The sequence below is a fragment of the Narcine bancroftii genome, chromosome 8 (assembly GCF_036971445.1).
Source record: "Narcine bancroftii isolate sNarBan1 chromosome 8, sNarBan1.hap1, whole genome shotgun sequence".
Taxonomy (NCBI): Eukaryota; Metazoa; Chordata; class Chondrichthyes; order Torpediniformes; family Narcinidae; genus Narcine; species Narcine bancroftii.
This window is the reverse complement of record NC_091476.1, coordinates 3718196-3740512: the sequence shown is the minus strand read 5'-3', so window position 1 is coordinate 3740512 and position 22317 is coordinate 3718196. Positions and strand designations below refer to the sequence as shown.

General features: G+C 43.5%; 3 protein-coding genes across 8 annotated transcripts in view; 1 reads left to right on the top strand and 2 right to left on the bottom strand.

Annotated features, from left to right (window-relative positions):
* The window catches only part of zbtb33 (zinc finger and BTB domain containing 33), a 33836-nt gene extending 33318 nt beyond the window's left edge, over window positions 1-518 (bottom strand). For both annotated transcript variants that reach the window (XM_069892666.1, XM_069892668.1), the window contains exon 1: window positions 398-518. The gene's annotated coding sequence lies outside the window, so the exon portion shown is untranslated. The remainder of the gene's footprint in view (window positions 1-397) is intronic.
* Window positions 519-4111: 3593 nt separating this feature from the next.
* On the top strand, window positions 4112-21909 carry nkap (NFKB activating protein). Of its 4 annotated transcripts, none has more exons than XM_069892651.1 (10): window positions 4112-4180; window positions 6963-7361; window positions 10200-10280; window positions 10859-10929; window positions 13609-13728; window positions 15616-15655; window positions 16659-16762; window positions 17442-17520; window positions 19762-19911; window positions 21457-21909. In XM_069892651.1, the coding sequence occupies exons 2-10, from the start codon at window positions 7009-7011 to the stop codon at window positions 21629-21631; spliced, it is 1173 nt and encodes a 390-aa protein (XP_069748752.1). In that variant the 5' UTR covers window positions 4112-4180; window positions 6963-7008; the 3' UTR covers window positions 21632-21909. The 4 variants fall into 4 exon arrangements, with proteins under 4 accessions (XP_069748752.1, XP_069748754.1, XP_069748753.1 ...); XM_069892653.1 differs by having other exon boundaries at window positions 4167-4189; XM_069892652.1 differs by lacking the exon at window positions 4112-4180 and adding an exon at window positions 4198-4286.
* The window catches only part of akap14 (A-kinase anchoring protein 14), a 36299-nt gene continuing 20099 nt past the window's right edge, over window positions 6118-22317 (bottom strand). Inside the window, exon 6 of one of the 2 annotated variants that reach the window (XM_069892655.1) lies at window positions 6118-6255. In XM_069892655.1, the coding sequence (XP_069748756.1) occupies window positions 6237-6255 (19 nt within the window). In that variant the 3' untranslated portion in view covers window positions 6118-6236. Of the gene's footprint in view, window positions 6256-21764; window positions 22121-22317 lie in introns of those variants that run through there. The other variant, XM_069892659.1, reaches the window with a different exon arrangement.

Genomic DNA, 22317 nt, shown 5'->3' with positions numbered 1-22317 from the left:
TGCCCCTGTGGCCCAAACGGGGTCCGATTCAGGAGGAAAGGACCGGCAAACGTGCGCTGCAGCCCCGGCCTCGACCCCGACCCTCCTCTGGGGCAGAACAAGGCCTGAAGCCGCTCGGTTGGTGCCCAACATGTACGTGCGGCGGGCGGGGGTCGGGGTGGGGGGGGTGAAGGCGGCATGTGGCCGGGTCCATCCGCATCAGCGAGGGAAGGGGCCGGGGGGCAACGGCCCTTCCCCCAAACCCAGTGGCTGAGGGGAGAGGGCGGTCAGTGACAGGCTCCTGCTCTTCCTGGATCGGCTCGGCCCGGCTCGGCCCTGCTTGGCTCGGCCCGGCGGCCCCCACCCCCCCCCGGTTCCCCTCTTCCCCTCGCCCCTCTCTCCTTCGGCCTGTACTTACAGTTCCTCTCGGGCCCTGACAAGCGAGCAGAAGAAAGAACAAGAAGAAAGGGCCCGTGCTCGCTCACTCGCCGGCCGCGCCGCGCCGCCCACCCCGCCGCCGCCGCAGCCCTCCCCGCCTGCCGAGGGCGCTGCCGAGCCCGCCTTCCCCTCCCCTCCCACGAGAGGGGGCGCTGCCGAGCCCGCCTTCCCCTCCCCTCCCACCGAGAGGGGGCGCTGCCGAGGCCGCCTACACCAGTGAGGTCCACTTCCTGTGAAACTTGGAACTATCAAAGTTGAGGTCAAGTTTCCAAATTCCCCTTGTGATGTAGGAAACAGCCACCTTCAAAAGTTTAGAGGCGAAATGTTCATAACATGCCTATTAAAGCAATAAATATTGGGAAGGCAGCAGGCAAACTGCCCTGTTCATCTCTGGGTGCTTTTATTTTACACCTCCTGACAGAGCAGAAGGGTTTCAGTTTGGGACTTGACCTACAGAGACACCTCCATGAGTAAAATTCCTCCGTGGCTGACCACAAAACCAGAATTTCCTACTTCGGCATCTCAAGACACCTTTTTAGCTCATTCTTGTGAAGAGCAGTAAAGGTCATCGTGGCGGAAACCTTACAGACAAGTCGCACAATCCTTCAGACACCAATGGGGCAGAAGACTTGATAGGTGACACGAAAAAAAAAGGATCTGTTCCATCAGACGCCTCGTTCAGATAGGTCATTGGAAGGAAATAAAGCAGGACAAACAGCGTACTTTATGTGGCAACGATAAAGATACATAATCATCGTGTCGTGCTTGAGCATCAAGGTGTGAGCAAAATGTAGGCTGGTGCCCAAAACAAAATGGCAAAATCAACTTCAATTTTATATCTTTTTAAGTTGGTGCTTTGTCACATTTCTAACATCATTTGTTGAGTTATGATACCATTGATTCCGTTCTTAGCCACCTATTAGGATGTTGCCAAGTTGTTATACCTAAATCAACATCAGATATGAGATTTTTCTAGCAGCTGCTTTGTCTTCTTTGAATATTGTAAGCATTTTTTGTGAGGTTTCTGGTCCATTTTCACTTATTGTTACATATCAAATCAGAACATCAAAAACATTTTTAGCATGAGTGATATTAAACAGGATGATACAGTTCACTACCGACCCGGGTTAAAATCTGGTGTTCTCTGTCAGGAGCTTATTCATTCTCCCCATGACCTACATGGGTATTCGCAGTATTCCATGTTCCTTCCATCCTCCAAAATGTACAGGGGTTGGTAGGTTAATGGGTGGCACGGGTTTTACAGCTGGAAGGACTTTCTACCAGACTGTATCATTAAAATTTAAATATAAAAAAATTAAACCAAGGCCAAGTACAGGATTGTGGATGAAGATGCACACAAAATCATGTGGTTTAGATGGCATCAAACGAGCCAGTAGGATATGTGTGTGGCTGGAGTTGTGGATCCTGCTACATCATCCTCAAAATTCATAGCTGAATGGGATCCATCATGTTGGTGGTTCGGATCCAATGCATTTTTTGCACTATTGTAACTTACAAAAGAAAATGATGATGCCAAGGATATTACACCAAAATACCTCAACTCCATTTGACTCTGGCCTCTTACATTCCTGAATGAATTTTATATTGCTCTTAGAGGGTTGAGGGATACAGCAATGACCCAGTTATATATTAACAGTACACCTACACTCTAGGGTAAAACAAGAAAGTTTGTAGACACCGTGATTGAAATAAAAACACAATGCTGGAGAAACTCAGCTGGTCAAAACAGAGCATGTAGCAAAGATAAAGATAAATAACTAATGTTACAGATTTGAGCCCTGTAGTGATATGATTGTATGTGCTGGCTGGCCCTCCCTCCAGGTGTCCTTCTACCTTGGCTCCTCCCTTAGTCCTACCCATGTAACCCCAGACCATAAAGATCGAGTTCCCTCTCCTTCCCGCTCATTCCTAGCCTTGGACCCGAGCCAGCAGTCTCTCGTACAATAAAGCCTATCGTTCCCCTCAGTCTTTGTCGAGTCATTATTGAGGCTACTGATTACGCCCAACGAGCCCATCATCAAGTTATGAGCAAAATGTAGACAGGTGCCTGTGGTTCAGATTAACGTTTACGTTTAGATTAAACTTTAATTTATTTGGGTGCCTTCCTACATTTTGCTCTTACCTTGATGAAGGGATCAAGCGGAAACATTGGCTCTACCTTTGTGATATAAACTGCACTCTTTGACCTGCTGAGTTTCTCATGCATTGTATTTTTACTTTAATCATAGTGTCTGTAGACTTTCATGTTTTGCTCATGATCTTGAAGAGTCAGCTATTCAGCCCTTCAACCTTAAAGTTAGAAAGATAAAAAGAAATGAAGCATGAAAGCATGCAGACCATCGACTACCCATTTAGATTTATCCTACAATAATCCTATTTTTGTTCTCCCAATGTTTTCATTCAGTTAGATAATGCCTGGTCTGAAAAGAGGCTATTATGAGTTTATTCTCATGTACATAAGAACAAAAGTCTGACTTGTTGAAGGTACACCATAGAACAGTGTGCAACAGAACAGAACACTACCCTGCACCAAAAAAAGGTATAAATTAATTTACCAGAATGTGCTATAAGATCATGTAAAAAAAATAAATATAAAAAAGATTGATTTTTAAAAATTCAGTTGCAGTTTGTGCAAAAAAGTAATGTTTCAATAGTGGTCCCAGAGTAGTTTATGGGTATTGGTATCAAGAATCTGGTAGCTGTTGGGGGGGGGGGGGGAACTGCACTTGAACCTAAAGACCTTGAAATAATTTCTTTTATAATTTTCCTCGCACTATAATCACATGAATTATTCAGGAAAACCTCATGTCTTATACTAATTTAGTTTTATTTTTCAGTCAAGGTTTCTGTATGTTCTGTCTAAAGATAACAGTGACAAAAGATCGTGGCCAGGTCAGGCAAAATTCATGGAGAGAACAGGCACTCATCTCAAAAAAGGATCCTGACCTAAAACATTTATTTCCACAGAAGAATAGAATTAATAGCATTGAACGTGTCATGCCATTTGTTGTTTGGCGGCAGCGCAAACATCTCGATAAAACACATTTCAAAATAAATTAGTGCAAGAAAAAGACAAAGTAATTTAGCATCTGTGGTTCATTAATTATTCAGGAATCTGATGGTGGTGGGGGGGAGAAGCTGTCCTTGGATGGTGGTGGGGGGAGAAGCTGTCCTTGGATGGTGGTGGGGGAGATGCTGTCCTCAGATGGCGGAGGGGGTGAAGTTGTCCTCGGATGGTGATGGAGAGATGCTGTCCTCGAATGGCGGAGGGGGAGAAGCTGTCCTCGGATGGTGGTGGGGGAAAAATCTGTCCTCGGATGGCGATGGGGGAGAAGCTGTCTTTGTACCGCAGAGTGCTCGTCTTCAGGCTCCTGGACCTTTTCCCCGATGGTAGGAGACCATGGCCTGGGTGGTGGGGGTCCTTGCGGATAGAGGCTGCTTTTTTTAAGATACCACCTCATGCAGATGCTGCCTGGCCTGCTAAGTTCCTCCAGCATCCCATTGTTGGGTAGTGATGAGGAGAGAATGAAAAGGTTGTGGGCAGAGATGCTCTGCCATCTCTTCACTCCATAACAGGTGGGGGGGCCAAAGAAGCAGGGTCATTGCGCATGCGTCACGCACCGAAACCTCAGCGAATCAGAGGCGGCGAGATCTGGAGCCAATGAGGACGGAGGGAGACATCCGGGTGATCGCGTGTTCGACCTGTGACCTTTCCGTCGCTGGCTGCGTTGTGTTGAGGAAGGTTCGGGACGTGGGTCGTGTTTACTGTCGAGGCTGCGGGACTGTCGGCGTAACCTCGGGCTGGTCGCCGGGCGGAGTGGGCGCTTCGGGGCCCCAGGGGCGATCTGGTCACCGCACACTTTTCTTCCGCTGATGCCGGGGGAGGGAGGAGGAGGGGAGGGGGGGTAGTCGCCCCCCTCCCCTCCCCTCCCCGGTAGTCGCCCCCCTCCCCTCCCCTCCCCTCCCCGGTAGTCGCCCCCCTCCCCTCCCCGGTAGTCGCCCCCCTCCCCTCCCCGGTAGTCGCCCCCCTCCCCTCCCCGGTAGTCGCCCCCCTCCCCTCCCCGGTAGTCGCCCCCCTCCCCTCCCCGGTAGTCGCCCCCCTCCCCTCCCCGGTAGTCGCCCCCCTCCCCTCCCCGGTAGTCGCCCCCCTCCCCTCCCCGGTAGTCGCCCCCCTCCCCTCCCCGGTAGTCGCCCCCCTCCCCTCCCCGGTAGTCGCCCCCCTCCCCTCCCCGGTAGTCGCCCCCCTCCCCTCCCCGGTAGTCGCCCCCCTCCCCTCCCCGGTAGTCGCCCCCCTCCCCTCCCCGGTAGTCGCCCCCCTCCCCTCCCCGGTAGTCGCCCCCCTCCCCTCCCCGGTAGTCGCCCCCCTCCCCTCCCCGGTAGTCGCCCCCCTCCCCTCCCCGGTAGTCGCCCCCCTCCCCTCCCCGGTAGTCGCCCCCCTCCCCTCCCCGGTAGTCGCCCCCCTCCCCTCCCCGGTAGTCGCCCCCCTCCCCTCCCCGGTAGTCGCCCCCCTCCCCTCCCCGGTAGTCGCCCCCCTCCCCTCCCCGGTAGTCGCCCCCCTCCCCTCCCCGGTAGTCGCCCCCCTCCCCTCCCCGGTAGTCGCCCCCCTCCCCTCCCCGGTAGTCGCCCCCCTCCCCTCCCCGGTAGTCGCCCCCCTCCCCTCCCCGGTAGTCGCCCCCCTCCCCTCCCCGGTAGTCGCCCCCCTCCCCTCCCCGGTAGTCGCCCCCCTCCCCTCCCCGGTAGTCGCCCCCCTCCCCTCCCCGGTAGTCGCCCCCCTCCCCTCCCCGGTAGTCGCCCCCCTCCCCTCCCCGGTAGTCGCCCCCCTCCCCTCCCCGGTAGTCGCCCCCCCTCCCCTCCCCGGTAGTCGCCCCCCTCCCCTCCCCGGTAGTCGCCCCCCTCCCCTCCCCGGTAGTCGCCCCCCTCCCCTCCCCGGTAGTCGCCCCCCTCCCCTCCCCGGTAGTCGCCCCCCTCCCCTCCCCGGTAGTCGCCCCCCTCCCCTCCCCGGTAGTCGCCCCCCTCCCCTCCCCGGTAGTCGCCCCCCTCCCCTCCCCGGTAGTCCAGGTACTTCCAACTCCCACCCCCCTGAACTCGGGGCCAATCTGTCCAGTTGGGCTGGAGGGGAGGGGAGGAGGGGGGCGGGAGGGGGGCTAGAGGGGAGGAGGGGGAACGGGGGGGCTAGAGGGGAGGAGGAGGAACGGGGGGCTAGAGGGGAGGAGGGGGAACGGCGGGCTAGAGGGGAGGAGGGGGAACGGGGGGCTAGAGGGGAGGAGGGGAAACGGGGGGCTAGAGGGGAGGAGGGGGCAGGGGTGAAGGGGCTGGAGTAGGATGGTGGTGGCTGCAATGAACATTTGGGTAGTGAATTTGGAGGAGACCTGTGGGTAGAAAAGAAACGGTGGCTGTGTTGTCTGAAACTTTTGCTGAAGTAACTGATTGTCAAACTTGGCTTTGCTGGGAAAATTCAAGTCGCAAGGGATGTGTAAAACACTTGTCCCTGCTAGCCTAAATATCTATTTAGGCATCCAGCTGATCATAAGGGTCTTATTGTCTCATGTATTCCCGTGAACTTCCTAAACGTGATGATAATGTCTGCCTCCACCATATGATGTGATACACTTTATTCTTATTATGCTGGTATGCCAGTGAATGAATCATGATTAGCATTGACTGGAATATAAAATACAATACAATAAATGCATATAGTAAAAAAAAACCAAACCATGTACAATAAGACAACAATATTATAAAAAAATTGTTAAAAAGATTACTGATTCTGAAATAAGTGTTACACCGCTCAATGCCTACTAAGGATGGCCCGTACATCTGTAAAAGAAAATGAGAGAGGGACTTCATTAAGTAAAAGATCTATCTTGAAAAGTATCCATCTGTATGAACAATGAAAATACTATATGAGCCAGAGCTAATATGCATCTGTGGTTGTCAAAGGAAATATTAACCAGAATTTCTATACCTACTGATAATTTGTTGACATCAGGACAGGATTGATTTCAGTTTGCATGAATAAAGTGTTTGTCAGTACTTGTGAGGGAAGAAGAATTTTATTTTTTTAAACAAAACAATAATACTAATTAACTCCAACCTCACAGCAAGGTGCACTAAATTTAATAGTTGAGTAAATTTTCTGTTTTGCTTCAATTAATGAAAAAGCCCAGCAATGTGGTTATTTTAAATGTTGAAAGCCCTGGACAAAGATTTTCCCATTGTGGGAGAGTCTAGGACAATAGGGCACAAATTCAGGGTTGAAGGGTGTCCATTTAGAACTGAGATGGGGAGGGATTTCTTCAGCCAGAGGTGAATTTGTTACTGGAGGCTTTTGTGGAGGCCAGGTCATTAGGGGTATTTAAGGAAGAGATTGATAGGTTATTGATTACCCAGGGCATCAATGGTTATGTGGAGAAGGTCATGCAGTGGGACTGAGTGGGAGAATCAATCAGCTCATGACTAAATGGCAGGGCATTTACCCCACTGGTAGTGGAATATTTTGTAATTTACACTATAATGTTTTGCAGATAATATTGAATATAAATGAGCATGCTTTCAGTTTGATCATAAACAATGCCTCCTGTGCGTCGCTCAAGGAGTGGCAGCCCAGACTCTTCCTTCAGCCCAAAGAGAAGGCGGCACAGCAGCAGCAATGACGGCCGGTCCCGGAGTCCTTTGGTAAAATGTAACAGTCATCACTTGGGTCTTGGGAAATCTCTGATAGTCGACAAAAAACTGAGAAAATCCAGATCTAGATCGAGAGAAAGATCTAACACATACAAGTACGAAAATGCTATGCATCATTCAAGATCAAGAGATCAGAATTCTCGTTCCTATCATGGGTACTGTAACAAACTCTATATGGCACATTATGGAAAAGAGCAAGAAGATTTACTCCAAAAGAGACATGATGCCTTTATTGCCAGGTCAGGCAATTCACAAATTGTGTTGTAATATGTTAATTTATCTTGAAAACTTTGAATTAATAATGGCATTCTCTGTCCTTCTGCACAGTATATTTCTTTAAACATTCATTCAATCTCCTCCCAAGACATTTTTTTATTATTAGTAGAACAACACAAAATTGTCATTGTGGGGGAAAAAGAAGGGTAACCTGAGTAGAGTAATTTAAAACAATGCAAGAAGAGTGATTCCTGAGAGTCTCATTTCTCAGAATATGAATTGTCCAAAATGTAAGTGAAGTGTTATAAATAGTCTGGAAGAGTAATAATAGCAAATTTATTAAGTAATGTGGAGATGAGTTTTTACAACAATTCAGTCACCATTCAAGGTTTTAATTTGCAATTACTTAATTAACTGAAGAAGTTAAGTTTCTCTGCCATGGTAGAGTTCAGACTTGTGCCTCAAGGTCACTCTTTCCATACTTCTGGTCTGCTGAGCAAGCAGCTTGTATGTCCATCCAAGAGAGAGATAACAAGTGGACTTTGTTATCATGTTTTGCTTCAAAATTGGTATCTCAAAATGTAGCATTAGAGCAGGGTCCCCAAACATTTTAGACCGTTGACCCCTTCAGGGACTATGTTGGTGGGGGGGCGGGGGGGAGTGTTGTCGGACCGGGTGGCTGGCAGTGGCAGTGGCCAGATGTTTGGTTTTAGGCCAGACAGCCTGGCTTGTGAGTCCTCTGTCCTGTGCCACTTTGAGCCAGACGTTACTTTGGCCTCCATTTGGGGGTCTAGTTCCTACACCCCCAATTGGAAAACAAATTAAGGGGCAGAAGGGCACTTATCTGTTAAATACAGTGTCCCAGCGTCCGCTGGTAATGCACGGGCATGTTTCCTCTCGCATGCATGCGCGAATATTGGTTGGCACATGTATGATGAGGGGGATATGCTCAGTGAGGGGAAGTGTGATTCATGGCAGGTAAGGCTCCTTCCCCAACCCACCCCCCCCCCCCCAGTGCTGTATGGGGGAGGTGGGTAGGTGGTGGAGGTGCTACTTTTAATTGACCCCCACCCCGTGTTATCGACCCCCGGATGGTCCCATTAACCCCTGGGGGTTGATATCAACCACTTTGGGGACCCCTACATTTGAGCATCAGCAATGGGGCTGAACCCTGAATCTCCTGCCTCAGTCTATGGCGAACAACAATATTGAATCCTTGCCTTTATAAATAGCCAATTTATGACTTGATTGTTTGTCTTAGCACGTGTGTCCCATGCTAATTTTATTTCGTGGCTACCTTGAGCAAGGAATGTTATCTATAACTTCAGTGAAACCAAAAGCTAACATTTTTTCCAAGAGTTTGTGTGTATTTGAATCTAACTGCAAGCTAACAATGTGTTTTTCTTGCTTTAGACACCATTACCGTGGACTAGGCTTGAGTTTATTTACTGGCCTTTCTGGAATATCATCTACAAATGAGAGCTGTAAATACAGTAGTTTAGTTTGAGGGCTAATACCTTTCCAAAAACAACACTTAAAAATCTGCAGCGTCCATACCCTTCCATTTCTAGGCTTTGCTGTGATTGTGCATGAATCACAAAAAGTTAGTTTGCAGATGCCGCATGTAATCAAGAAGGTAAATAGGATATTGGGAATTCTCTGCCCAAGGAAGCAGTAGAGGGTGGCACGTTGAATATACTCAAGACACGAATCAAGTTTATCATCCGATTATAACAGGACAACCCACTGAAACAGCCTTCTCTGGTCCACAATACAAACACACGTACAGACATAATACGCATGCAGATAAACTAAGCCTAGACACAGATATACAAAACCTATATCCTTCTATTAAAAATAAATATTAATAAACAGAGTCACAGAGGAGCTGTTTTTGCAGTTCAACAGTTATTCAGCAGCTGTTTAACAGCCTGGTGAATCTGGCTTTAATAGAGTGGTATGGATAGGTAAAATAGAACTGCTCACAAAGTCAAACTCTTCCTTGAGACATCACGGTGCAAATTGATGCAATCTGCAGCAAAGCTTCAATAATCCATTCTCTCACTGTTCATAAATTCTGATCGTTCAGCATCTGCTCCCTCCAATGCCCTGGGACCCGTGTTGCAGTGCTCCCTCTAACTGGCTCTTCAGGTCCCACGATCCAGTAAATTAAATTGTTAAACTTGGCCATTTAGTATGGTGGCAGGCCTTTCCTGCCCACGACCACCGTGCTGCCCAAATACCCCAATTAACCAACAACCCCTGTTCATTCTGAAGGGAGTCTGCTTAGTACTTCTGCATTTTTTCCTCCATACCTTTTTAAAATAGAATGGACTGTTGAACAAAGACAATTCACTCATGAGAGCCAGCTGATTGCTTTGCACATACAAGTCTTATTTTCTGGACCTGATTTAAGGTCGAATCCTCATACATTTTGAAGATTGGGAGGAAACCTACACAGACACGTGGAGACCGTACAAACTCTTAATAGTATTGAAACTAACCAGTTTCTGGAAAAATTGTACGACTGGAAGATTTAGAAAAATTTGACATTAAAGTCAGAGTTTTACTGTTTGTACTTGAAGGGAGATTTTGCATGACCCAAGTCATCAGTGCAAAAATATGTTCTACTTTTATAACCAAGAATTGTAGGGAAAACTTGGCACATGCTGGACAGCATCTGTGATAAGTTAAGATTTCCCCCTCATCAATACAAAAAGAGAGTTGTGCCTAAAATCAAAGCTTGCCGCATCCTGTAGGTGCTAACTCTTGGAAAGAACTATTTAAAGGCATTCTAATTTTCAACAGTCATTAGATGGGATCTATTAACAAAATGCACATTTTATATATGTTTCCTCCAGGCGCCTAAAAGAACGAGAAAGAATTGGAGAGCTTGGAGCACCAGAAATTTGGGGACTGTCTCCAAAAATAGCAGAGGCCGAGTAAGTCCACTTGTCTACATAAACCATCTACATTTGTGCCTGGAGTTTAAGATTGACTTTTCACTTGTCACTTTTACTTGAGCCAGTCACTTTTCAGATTAAAATTGTACCCAAATAGCCAACACTTCAATGGTCATGTTCTTTTAGAGACTTGGGACATGTTGAACAGTCCAACTAAATGTCAATCACTGATTATATCCACTTGTATTTCTTGACCAGTGTCCCTTTCCTATTACAGCGAAAAATCATTACATTGCTCAGCAGACGAACTAAAGTCTGTCTGGTGAAAGAAATGAGCATTGGTATTTCAGATCAATTGCCTTTCAGAACCCAATTCTGATGAAAGATTATGGTCCTGAAATGTTGACAGTTTTTCTCTCTCCACTAAGTGTTTCAAGAATTTTGTTTTATTTCAGCTTTCCAGGATCTACAGCACCGTATTCATTTTCAAAGCTGCATGGCATTAATATTTTAAAATATATTAATTATTTTTAAAATTCCCATGAATTGTGATTATTTTTGAGTGAATGTATCTTGTGTTGGAAATATTACAGTGGAACTTTGCTTTTCTTTACTAGTTCAGATGAACATACTCCAGTTGAGGGTGAGCAAGGAGAGAAAAGCAGCAGCTCTGATTCCAGCACAGAAGGTAATGATTTATATTTCAAGAAATCTGCAGCAAATCCTTTGTCCAGGCTCATGGAATGTGACAGATAACTCAGAAACTTTCACGTTGTTGAATCAGACTTGGACTACTGACAAACTGTTCTTATGAATCACGGTACAGGCTCAATTTCTCGTGTTAATTTTCAGTTTTATAGATACATCTCAGTGTTTGGGTGCATCAGTCTAGTTTTTGCATTCGAATCCCATAGCAATAAGCAGAGACCATCTCAATTCATATCATAAACTCCACAGCCACTAATTAATTAAGTGGTCGACATCTTTGTACTGATGATTATTCAAAGTGCTGGTACTTCGTTTTTGTTACCCTTACAGAAACAGGCCCCTTCGACCCTTCCAGTCTGTGCCAAACCATTTTTGGCCTAGTCCCACTGACCTGCACCATCCATAGCCCTCCATACCTCTTCCATCCATGTATCTGTCCAAATTCTTAAAAGTTCAAATTGATACCACATTCACCACTTCAGCAGGCAGCACGTTCCACACCCCCACCACTCTCTGTGAAGAAGTTTCCCTTCAAGTTCCCCCTAAACTTTTCTCCTTTCACCCTTAACCCATGTCCTCTGGTTTGTATCTCATCTACCCTTAGTGGAAAAAGCCTATTTGCATTTACTCTGTCTATCCCCCTCATAATTTTAAATAACTCTATCAAATCTTCTACGCTCCAAGGAATAAAGTCCTAACCTGTTTAACCTTTTCCTGTAACTCAGTTCCTGAAGTCCAGGCAACATCCAAGTAAATCTTCTCTTCATTCTATCTATCTTATTGATATTTTTCCTGTAGTTAGGTGACCAAAACTGTGCACAATACTCCAAATGTGGCCGCACCAAAGTCTTATGCAACTTTACCATAATATCCCAACTCCCATATTCAAAACTTTGATTTATGAAGGCCAATATGCCAAAACCTTTCATCTTTGACGCCACTTTAAGTATCTGTATTCCTACATCCCTCTCTTCTACCACACTCCTCAGTGCCCTACCATTTACTGTGTGTGTCCTTTCTTGGTTTGCCCTTCCAAAGTGCAATACTTAACACTTGTCTGCATTAAATTCTATCTGCTGTTAATCAGCCCATTTTTCCAGCTAATCCGGATCCTTCTGCAAGCTTCTGAAAGCCTTTGTTGTCCACATTGCCTCCAATCTTAGTGTCATCTTAAATAAAAATTGGATCCAATTTACCACATTATCATCCAGATCGTTGATATAGATGGCAAACCACAATCTGAGCACACCACTACTCACAGGCCTGAGAAGCAAACATCCGCCACTACTCTTGTTTCTCCTATCCAGTCATGAATACCTAACGTCTGAACCTTCCCGTCTAAGCTCTTGTGTGGGACCTTGTCAAAGGCTTAACTAAACTCCATGTAGACAACATCCACAGCCTTTCTTTCGTCAACTTTCTTGGTAGCCCCTTCAAAAAAACTCTAAGATTGATTAAACACGACCCACCATACACAAAGGTGAGTTATTTCTGAGCGTTAGAATGTAATTGTTACTATGTAATTGGAATAAGCTTTGTTTATTTTACATGCTTAGAAGTACATCCCATACAATCTATCGGGAATCTGTTTGTTTTGCATTTGGAAAGGGCATGGGAATATTCCTTTTTGAGTAACAAGGCATTATTCAAAATGTTTTGGACACTGTGACATAGAAATAAAATGTGATGTAATGAGTAGAAAATGTCCTGCAAACTCAGCAGGGCAGGAAACATTTATGAAGAAAAACTATTGTTTTTTTTTGTTTCTCAAAACTTTTAATCAATTAAAGTCAACCCTGCAGGGTGTGAGAGCAAACTTTACTACATGTAAAATTGTCATTATTTATGTAAAATTAGACATTTTTAATAATGAAATTAGGGCAGTATGTTTGGTGTAATGGTTAGCACAATGCTTTACAGCGCCAGCATCTGGGTACGGAGCTCAAATCCTGCACTGTCTGTAAGGAGTTTGTACCTTCCCCCTGTGTCTGTGTGGGTTTCCCCAGGGTTTCCTCCCACCCTTCAAAACTTACTGGGGTGCAAGTTAATTGAGTGTAAATTGGGCAGCACGGAATCGTGGGCCGAAATGGCCTGTTACTGTGCTGTATGTGTACATTTAAATTTAAAATTTAGATAAATCCAGATGTCACAATCTGTGATATACCTTCTTAAATTGATTTTAATTAAATTTTGAAATTGAAATCTTTGTTTAATTGCATTTCGTTTGTCAGTGTTTCAAACCATGAATAAAATTGGATTTTGCCACATGGTGGGAATGATTCTTTAATATTCAGTTTAGTTGAACTTTGCTCGTGTGAGCTTTGATGGTTAAAGTGAGCTGCTTGATCATAGCTCGGATTTTGTACTCTTACAATATCTACATCCAGTAGGATGGTGGTGGTAATAATGCACCTCTGCATTACCGACATCGATGCTTCTACCCTATGCTTAACTGAAATTATCAAATGCCAGACAACAGATGATAACTTTGGCTAATATGGCTCATCAACTCACTAATCCAAATTATAATTTACCAATTGATGAATAGTGTCTTTAGAAGGGCTTCATTTTTTTCCCCTTATACAGAGCAAAGCATTGTTCAGCATGTGTACATAAAGCATGAATTCTGTAGTATCCCTTGGACATTTTTCTCATGCAGAGGAAAAAAAGAAGAAAAGGAAGAGGAAGAAGAAGAAAAATAAAAAGAAAAAATCAAAAAAGAAGCATAGACATTCAGAAGAAAGTGAATCAGATTCTGACAGTGAAAGTGACCGAACTGGTAAGGTGATTGCAGTGAATTGGGCCTCCTCTCCCTGCATGTGTTTCCCCCCACTCTCACTCTGAATATTCAGAACTGTAAGGAATGTAGTAGGCTGCAGAGAGAGAATAAGGATGAGGGAGAGATTGTACTTTATGATCAGTGCACATGGGGTAGAATCAGTGGGTGAGAGCAAAATGGTGGATTTGGTTATCAGACTGCAGACAGATCCCACATTGCAGTCCTTGAGATTGAATCAGACACCTTCACCTTCCCAGTCCAGATTTGAGAGGGAGCAAAGCAACTGATTGTTCAGTACTTAGTGTAACCCTGCTCTCTTCCTGTCTCTAGGTGGATGAAGAAGAGCAGTTGGTACTCAGCATGAGCCACATTAATAGAAGGTGTAAATTTTAGCAAATGATTGTAGGTTAAGCTGCTAGCTGCCTCCATTCCTCTTCTGCACATAAGAATTTGTCTGCTGGCTTTTGTAATTTACTATTATTAATCCATGTACATGATCCTTTATCCAGACATCTAAAATCTGGAAAGCTCCAAAATATGGCATGTGGGGAGAGAGGCGGCAGGGTGAGTCGGGCAGGCGAGGGGGGTTGGGGGAGACGGCATGGTGACTAGAAGGGGGTGGAGGTGGATACGGCAGCACAATTCGGATGGGCTTTCTGAAATCTGTAAAAATCCGAAATTCGGAACACACTGTCCCCCAGGGGTTCCGGATAAAGGATTGTGTACCTATAGATGGTCAATATTTTTTCAGTTTTGTCTTTTGCCATGAACTCAGTTGCAGTTTTCTGAGGTTAGAGTCCTGCAAGTTATGTAGGGCCTTACAAATCAAAAAGGAAAAAAAGGTCCTATACATTATCAGCAAGAATTTTTTTTTAAACTACCCTTCTATTAATTTCTCCTAATAACCAGTTATCACTGTAAAACGTGGTTACTGGGTTGGAGTCACTTTAAAGCACTTTGGGATGTAATAAAGTGGTGTGTTACTAGGCATATTTATTTATTTTATATTTATTCAGTGCATTTGAAGATTTAAAAGTGGTTTAGTGAGGGAAGTCCAGAGCTTGGAGAATTGGAAGTTGAAGGTACAGCCAGTAGTCGTTAAATCCAGAGGCAAGCCAATACAGATTAATGAGTGACTGGGATTTGGTATAATTTATAATATAGGCAGAAGCATTGAGGAAGGCTTCAAATTCAGAGTAGAACAAGGGGGTTTAGCCGGGTTTGAGTTGGAACAGTCATCATTAAAAGTAATTTTAACGTATTTTAGATTTTCAACAACAGAAGAGCAGAGGAAGCTGCAGAGGCCAGTGATGTGACTGTAATCGAAATGTGTAGAATTTGTAATGGCATGAATTTGTAGTCTGACACTTCAATGTCATATAAATAATTTTGTTTGTAATGTATTATTATTTCAACAACTGAATAAATATAATTTTGTAAGTAGCTCATTAAAACTTCGATAATCTGGCATCAGTTTGTTCAGAAATCTTGGTGGTTTGGCACCTGGTTCACCCATCATTCTGGAATGCAAGCCAGGGTCCAGGATGCGAGTTGGGAAAGTGGCTGGAGTTGAGGGTTCAGACTGTTGACCAGATGTGCGACCAGAGCCAAGGTTGGGGTCTACAGGTCCATGGTTCATGATCATGGATAGGTTTGCTGCCGGAGCTGGGATTTGGCATTATTGTACATATCATGCTTCCTAAAAACTCACTGGGTTTACCGAACAACTTATTTCAATGCCAGGTAACTTTTTTAAAGTGTGTTGGCATATTAACAGGCAGAAGATCCAATAGTCCCAAACCCTGCTCTCCCAAAGTTCCAGTCTTGCTGATTATCCAAATGTTATTGTACATTAATTGTGTACTGAACTTTTTTGCATGTAAATAGATCAAAAGAAGAAGAAAAAGAAGAAGAAATCCCGGAAAAAGTACGACATTTATTTTGTATCTGGTCTAATCTTTATCATCTTAACCTAATGCAAATAATCTTTTGACTGTCAATTTTAATTGTTATTTTATTCTCCGCACTGATTTTTCATCTCTCTTTCCCCTCCACCACTCTCTGCATCTGTCTGTCACCCACACCTCCTTTCCTCCATCCAGCCCCCCACCCTATCCTTTCTCCCATCAAAGAGCATCTTTCTCAGTCCTCTGCTGCTTCCCATCCCACCTGTATTCTCCTATCAGCTCTCTCTCCCCCCCCCCCACATCTTTATTCAGGCACCTGCTGTTTATTTTTATTGATTAAGGGTTTCGGTCTGAAACATCAGTGTCTTTATCCTATGTTATGTTGCCCTGATGTGCTGAGTTCCTCCAGCATTTTGTGTGTTTAAGTGTCTTTGAACTTTTTTTTTCCTCTGCAATCTGGGTCGTATTGAAACATAGCAGGTGAAGGTCTTCCCACAACATTCTGGTCAATTGTCAAAGCTGCGCTTGATTATTTTGTTTCTCAAGCTTTCTTTAAAAGTGGTCATTTTTAAATCATTACACTCACAAAATATAACGTCCAGGAAACCTAACCAAGTGGGTGATAAATGTAATTAGCACTATTGGCATTTACAGCTGTTGTTGTACCTGCTCCACTGCATCTGATTTTTGATCTTTGGACCATTATTCAAAGCTTTGTTTCATGGTGGGGTAATAAGGGGGAACAGGCGAGGGATTTTGCACTTCCTGGCTTGCAGAATTTTTAATGAAACAAATGCGCTGTCCTTTTTGTGGCCATGTTCCCACAAGCTAAAGGTCACAGCCAATTTACACGTGCCTCAAAGCAGCCTCGCATGCTACATTTAATTTGCTGCATAATTGGAAGAAAAAGTCTTCACTTTAACCAGTGATGAGATTGCTCAATTTGAACATTCTTTAGAGCAGAAAGTTTTGGGGAACAAAAACTAATATCTTTAAGAAAGTAATTTTTTTAAATTTTAACAGGAAGAAGCTAAAGAAAATGAAGAACAAGAAGAAAGTGTCTGATTCCAGTAGTGATGAATCTGAAGAAGAAAATGCACACGAAGCAGTCTGGGTAGAAAAAACACGTGAGTATGTACAGGTGCCCCCACATTAGGTAACAAATTCACCCATACAGAATTCACCAATCTTCACCAATGTTTAAAAAACATCTTTGATTGTAAACATCCTGTGTAATAATTTATCATTTGTTCTTGTATTTTGTGTTGAGTGATGGTTATATGGGCTTGCTTGTATAAAATGTTTTGGATTAATGAACTTTCATCAGAAATTGAAAAATTAACCAAACAATTTTTCCAATACAGAGAAAAGGGGGATAAAAAAGGGGTCTTCTGTGACAAAGTGAAAAAAAGAAAATTGTTGGTCGAAGGCTGAAGTTAAAATGCAGTTGGTCTGGAGAGCTACAAATGGAGATAGCATAATAGTTTATCTAAGATTGTTAAATTCAAAATTTGTCATGTTATGAGCCAAACGACTAGGAGGTCAGTTCCTGAAGCTTGTGTAAGCTTCATTAGAACAGCACAGGAAGTGGAAGATTTGTCCTCAGAAAAAGAGTTGGGTAGAGGCATATTAATCATCCACCTGGTTAATGTTTTAATCACTCTCGGAGTTGAACTTGTTTTCTTGGATGTTATTCTGAGACAGAATCAGGGGGAGCAGAATTATACAATTTTTTTTCTGATTTCATTCAGCTAGTGCTAAATGTTGGTGCCTTTCTAGATAAATTGGTAAACCTTTTTTTTGAAGGTGCTCACGATGATGAGGCCTTGTATGGTCCTGAAGCTCCAATGCATCAATCTGCTCAAGATGATGAAAAGCCATTGAAGTAAGTGATCGTATTTTCTTTTGTGTAAAGGTGAAGTAAATTATCAATAGAAATAATGCATTTCAAAGTGTGACGGGAAACAAATGGTACTTTTTAACTGATTTAATTTAAATAACTGAGTTTCCTTGTCTCCAATTTTGTCCTCATTCTGGATTTAATGAGGCTTGTATTGCTGATCACCCGTGCTCTGGAGCACACTGTTTCTTCTAATACGATTTTGATGCAGTTTTTTCCCCTCTGGAATCCAATCTCCCACCTTGTTGGCAGGTCCCAGGCAACGATACCACACATCTCAAGCTCACCAGCTATCAAAGTTCACACACCACCTGAGATGCACACACTTAAGTTTTTTTTCCCCTGCAATCAATATTTCATTGAACCTGGGCAGATTCCCCAATATGGAAGCTACGTCATCTACAGAAGTTCACATAAGGAGCCGACCAGTACACTGCGCCCAACAATTTGCTGAGTTGAAGGGTGTACTATAACCTCCACACAGAAATGGTTCAGCTTCATGGTTACTGTCTCATACCAAGATGCAGTGATAGTTTGTTTTGCAGCAGTCCAGCTATACATCTGAAACACCGTACAAGTGAGAGATGGTGTAGAGGTGCAGAGTTACGGGGGGAAATCAGATGGTGCAAGCAAAGACAACATAATGTTACCATGGTAGCATTCCTTCAGGAGGCTGATAACAGAAGGAAAAAAACTTATGAATCTTCTTCCTAACAAGAAGGAGATGTATAGGGTGAGACCAGAGTGTGAGTTGATGATGGGATCATTGGAGGTACGGGGGGTGGGGGGGTGGGGGGGGTGATGTTATAAAGCACGCTCACAACCCTCAGCAGTTTCTTGTGGTCTTGGGCAAAACAGTTCCCGTAACACATGGCAGTGCTGCCAGATGGGAGCATCTGTAGAAATTAAGGAATGCTGGTAACATGCCAAATTTCAACAGGCTTTTGAGAAAGTAGAGGTGCTGATGCGTTTTCTTAGCCATTGACCAGGACAGGTCACTGCAGATGTTTGCTTCTAGGAACTTAAAGCTGTCTACTGTCTCCACCTCAGCAGTGTCGATGTGGACTGGGAGTAAGAGTGAGCTCTGTCCCACTTCCAGAAGTACATAACCAGCTTTTTGACTTGGTATTGTCAGAGATCCTGCCTACGGTGGTAAGCCGAATGGAAGATTGGTCCCAACTGAGCTTTATATTGACCACCTTCTTGAGAGCAGTTAAGGATGGGTGATAAATGCTGGTCTTGCTAATGCTGTTCAGATCCCAGCAAGTGAACATTGAATTTTCTAATGTGGCCTCCATTAGTAGTTTCCTGGTTCTAACCCTGCCTTCCCCACCCCCCCACCTCCCCCCCCCCCCCCCCACTCCCTCTGCCCATTCCTTTTCAGTGTGTTACTGGGCTAATGTAGGTTTGAACTCCATGGCAGTAAGAGCATTTGAATTTGGTGTGAAAAGACAAATTTTCAAATAAAGTAGTTTGGATGCCAGAGTGGAGCCAGGATAATAACTTAAGTGACATTCGTGCCACTTGGAAGCACCATGGATTAACCTTGTTACTGTTTTCAGAACTTTTTTTTTGTGTGGATCCAAATTGGGACCAGACCATGGTAACTTTTGCAAGCCACATGTATGTCACTCTGTATTAAGCTTTTTACTGTGTCTGTCAATACATGATGATAAACATTTCAATTCAAAATTGAATTCAAATAATTTTATTCCCCTCTTCCTTCTGGTTCCATCCATCTCTACTCACATATTTCACCTTCTAGATTCCCTCCCATTCCTGGTTTCACCTGGTCCCATCGGTCTTTCACCCCTCCCCTGATGGATACCAATATTACTGTTCCTTCTCTAATTCCAGCACTGGTGGTCTTTGTACCTGCTGGTCACCCTCTACCAACTGTCTCCATCTTCACTTTCCCTTGGCCCATCTTGCTCCATCTGCCTTTCCTCACCTGTATCCGTCTACCAATCTCATCTCACGACATCCCCCACCTGCATTTCGCCAGTCCCATGCTGGGCTGTCTTCCTCCCCCTCTCCCAATTCTCCTTGTATTGGTTCCCTCCCATCCCCATGATCAGTCTTAATTAAGAGAATCTACCAGAAACATCAACAATTCCTCCCCCCACTGATACAGCTCAACCCACTGAGTTCCTTCAGCAGATTTTGTTTCTTTCAGTGGATAAATAAAGGTAATTGCTCATGCAGTTAATCATGACTGTCTTCTAGTTATGGACACGCTCTGCTTCCTGGAGAAGGGGCTGCCATGGCTGAATACGTGAAAGCTGGAAAGCGTATTCCACGAAGAGGTGAAATCGGCCTGACCAGTGACCAGATTGCTTCCTTTGAACATTCTGGTTACGTAATGAGTGGTAGCCGGTAAGAAACTTATTCCCACAGTGTAGTTTGAGTTTTAAATGCGTGTTTTGTGGGATTTATTTATAAACATAGAAAGAACGGAGGAAAAAAATGTCTAAAACAGTAAACCCATGTAATCTGGAATTCGAGCAACCAGATAAAACAAAAACCACGGAAAATAAATTGGTAAAAAATACGAAAATTTAAAATTAGCACACCTCATTGTTAGTTCGCCAATCACACAACACGCAAACAACTGGAAAATTCACTTATCCACCATCTACCAATCCATATAGGTGCCAGACACCATTGGTTTTACAAATGCTAATGGGTCTTTTGAATTTTCCCCAGAAAAGTGGGTAGAAAAGTCTTCTTGCAGGTACACTATGTGAGGGTCAATTGATGCAGTAAGCTAGGGGAATGAATTCAATCCAAAAAAAAGCCCTTGAGGCCTAATTTGGTGAGTGAGTTCTTGAACTAGGAGAACAGCTTAGAGGGCTTTATAAATTAAACTGTAAAGTAACTAAGGTAGTAAATGAAATCAATTGGACAGCAGATTAAAGAAGTCATTTTCTTTCCTTGGCCAAATACCATGTTGGACCTTCAGCCTGTTCTCAGTTATGACAGATAGAGAAGGGATTTTAGTTGTCCTTGATGTTTCTGCTTTAGAAATCAAAGTTGTTATAGAATTCTTGTAATTCACTAAAAGACTTTGATCTGTAACTGAAAGATGAGATGAGAATTGGGTTGGGTAAAGCATCTTTGAGGTACTTACTGCTTTATTCTGTAACTGTGAATGCTCACTTAGAGGAGATGGGAACAACTATGCCCTGGAAAATGCACCTCAACAAGCAGCTGGAGGAGAGAACTGCAGAATAGAATGTTTTTGTATGGTAATTGTGCACACTTCAGCAGGGGCCGTCTGGCAAGGGAGCAAGTTCATTCAGGAGCTCGCCATTGCATTTAATAAAATGGTTTATTGATTTCCACCACCAGCTTGCCCTGCAAAATACAAACTCCCTGAGCTTGCATTTATTGGATTATTTTGGATTAAAATGAGTTGCTCTTCATTAAATTCACTTTCCTGAATTAAAAATATGTATCCAAACTGTATATGGTTATTGAGATGACCTGATTTACAAATGAATGTCTATAATCTTGGAGCTTAGACAATAAATGACAATATTGCTGAGCTGAATCTTGTTCTGTTCTTGTTTAAAATATTGGATGTTGTTTGGTATTATCAAAAATCAATGCCTTGAGAGCAAACAACTTTTCTGTAGAGTATGTGTGATCCTAAGTTGTAAAATTTGCCTCTAAATTATTGATTAATGCTTTTAAAAACTCGATTGTTGTAAAATACCAGATAGAGAAAGGAAATGCTAAACTAAATATTGGACGAGTAGAAATTTTAAGCATTAAGTAAATAGCAAGCTTTTCAACTGACTTCTGTCACAGTTTTTATAGTTCTTTACAGCTTTTACGGTTAAGCTTGTATTTCTTTTTGGAGTGTAATTAATCTGACATTTCATCTCTGACTTAAGTTTTGTTTATTTATGTGTTCAGACATCGACGTATGGAGGCTGTGCGTCTCCGTAAAGAGAACCAGATTTACAGTGCAGATGAAAAGAGAGCCCTGGCTTCATTTAACAAAGAGGAACGACTGAAGAGGGAGAACAAGATTCTGTCGGGCTTCAGAGAGATGGTCCAAAGAAAAACAAAGGGCAAAGAGGAGAAATAGAGATCGATATTTTTTAAACATCTTCTATAATATTTAAACCCAGGAGATGTTCAGCAGGTGGATCATCTGGAGGAGGATTATTTTTCAGATGGGTGATATAATGCTGGCCATTTTTGGCATTTTAAAATCTTTATTTCCATCATTTAAAATACCTGTGTTTAAAATCTTAATCGTTGAATGTCATCAGCTTGTTTTCGCTGCAGTTGTTTCAAATTGTTAATATTGCATACTTAATTTCCTGTCACCTTTTTTTAATAAAACAATTGGTTCAGTGCTAATTTGATGTAAAACTGTAATATTAAAATAATAACTTGGTACGTTCCACTCAAATTGATTAGTTGGGTGAAGGAGAAAAGTCCGTTTCAATGCTTGATTCTACTGGCTGAAAGATCCAAGGAACTTGAAAATTATCTTCAATTAATACCATCGTGATTGCTGGTGATCCATGACCAAAGATTCAACATTTCATTATCCAGATGGTATGGTTAACTGGAAGTCCACAAAGAATAGTTTGGTTTAGAATAAAGACTGCCGTTGCCATACTATTGATATGACCAGTGTGTCATGATTAGAACATCCAAGAGAATCTTAATGATGGTGTGTCCAAAAGAAACACATGCTGTACCTCTTTGCAGCCAATTCAAAGTATTCTGACAATGTCCAGTGGGATGGAACAAAGTAAAAAT

Excerpts from the sequence above, each read along its gene's own strand:
- nkap (XM_069892651.1), top strand. The coding sequence starts at position 7,009 with ATGCCTCCTGTGCGTCGCTCAAGGAGTGGCAGCCCAGACTCTTCCTTC. Across the intron at positions 16,763-17,441 it reads AGTCTGGGTAGAAAAAACAC|GTGCTCACGATGATGAGGCC; the intron begins GTGAGTATGTAC and ends TTTTTTTTGAAG. Across the intron at positions 17,521-19,761 it reads GATGATGAAAAGCCATTGAA|TTATGGACACGCTCTGCTTC; the intron begins GTAAGTGATCGT and ends ACTGTCTTCTAG.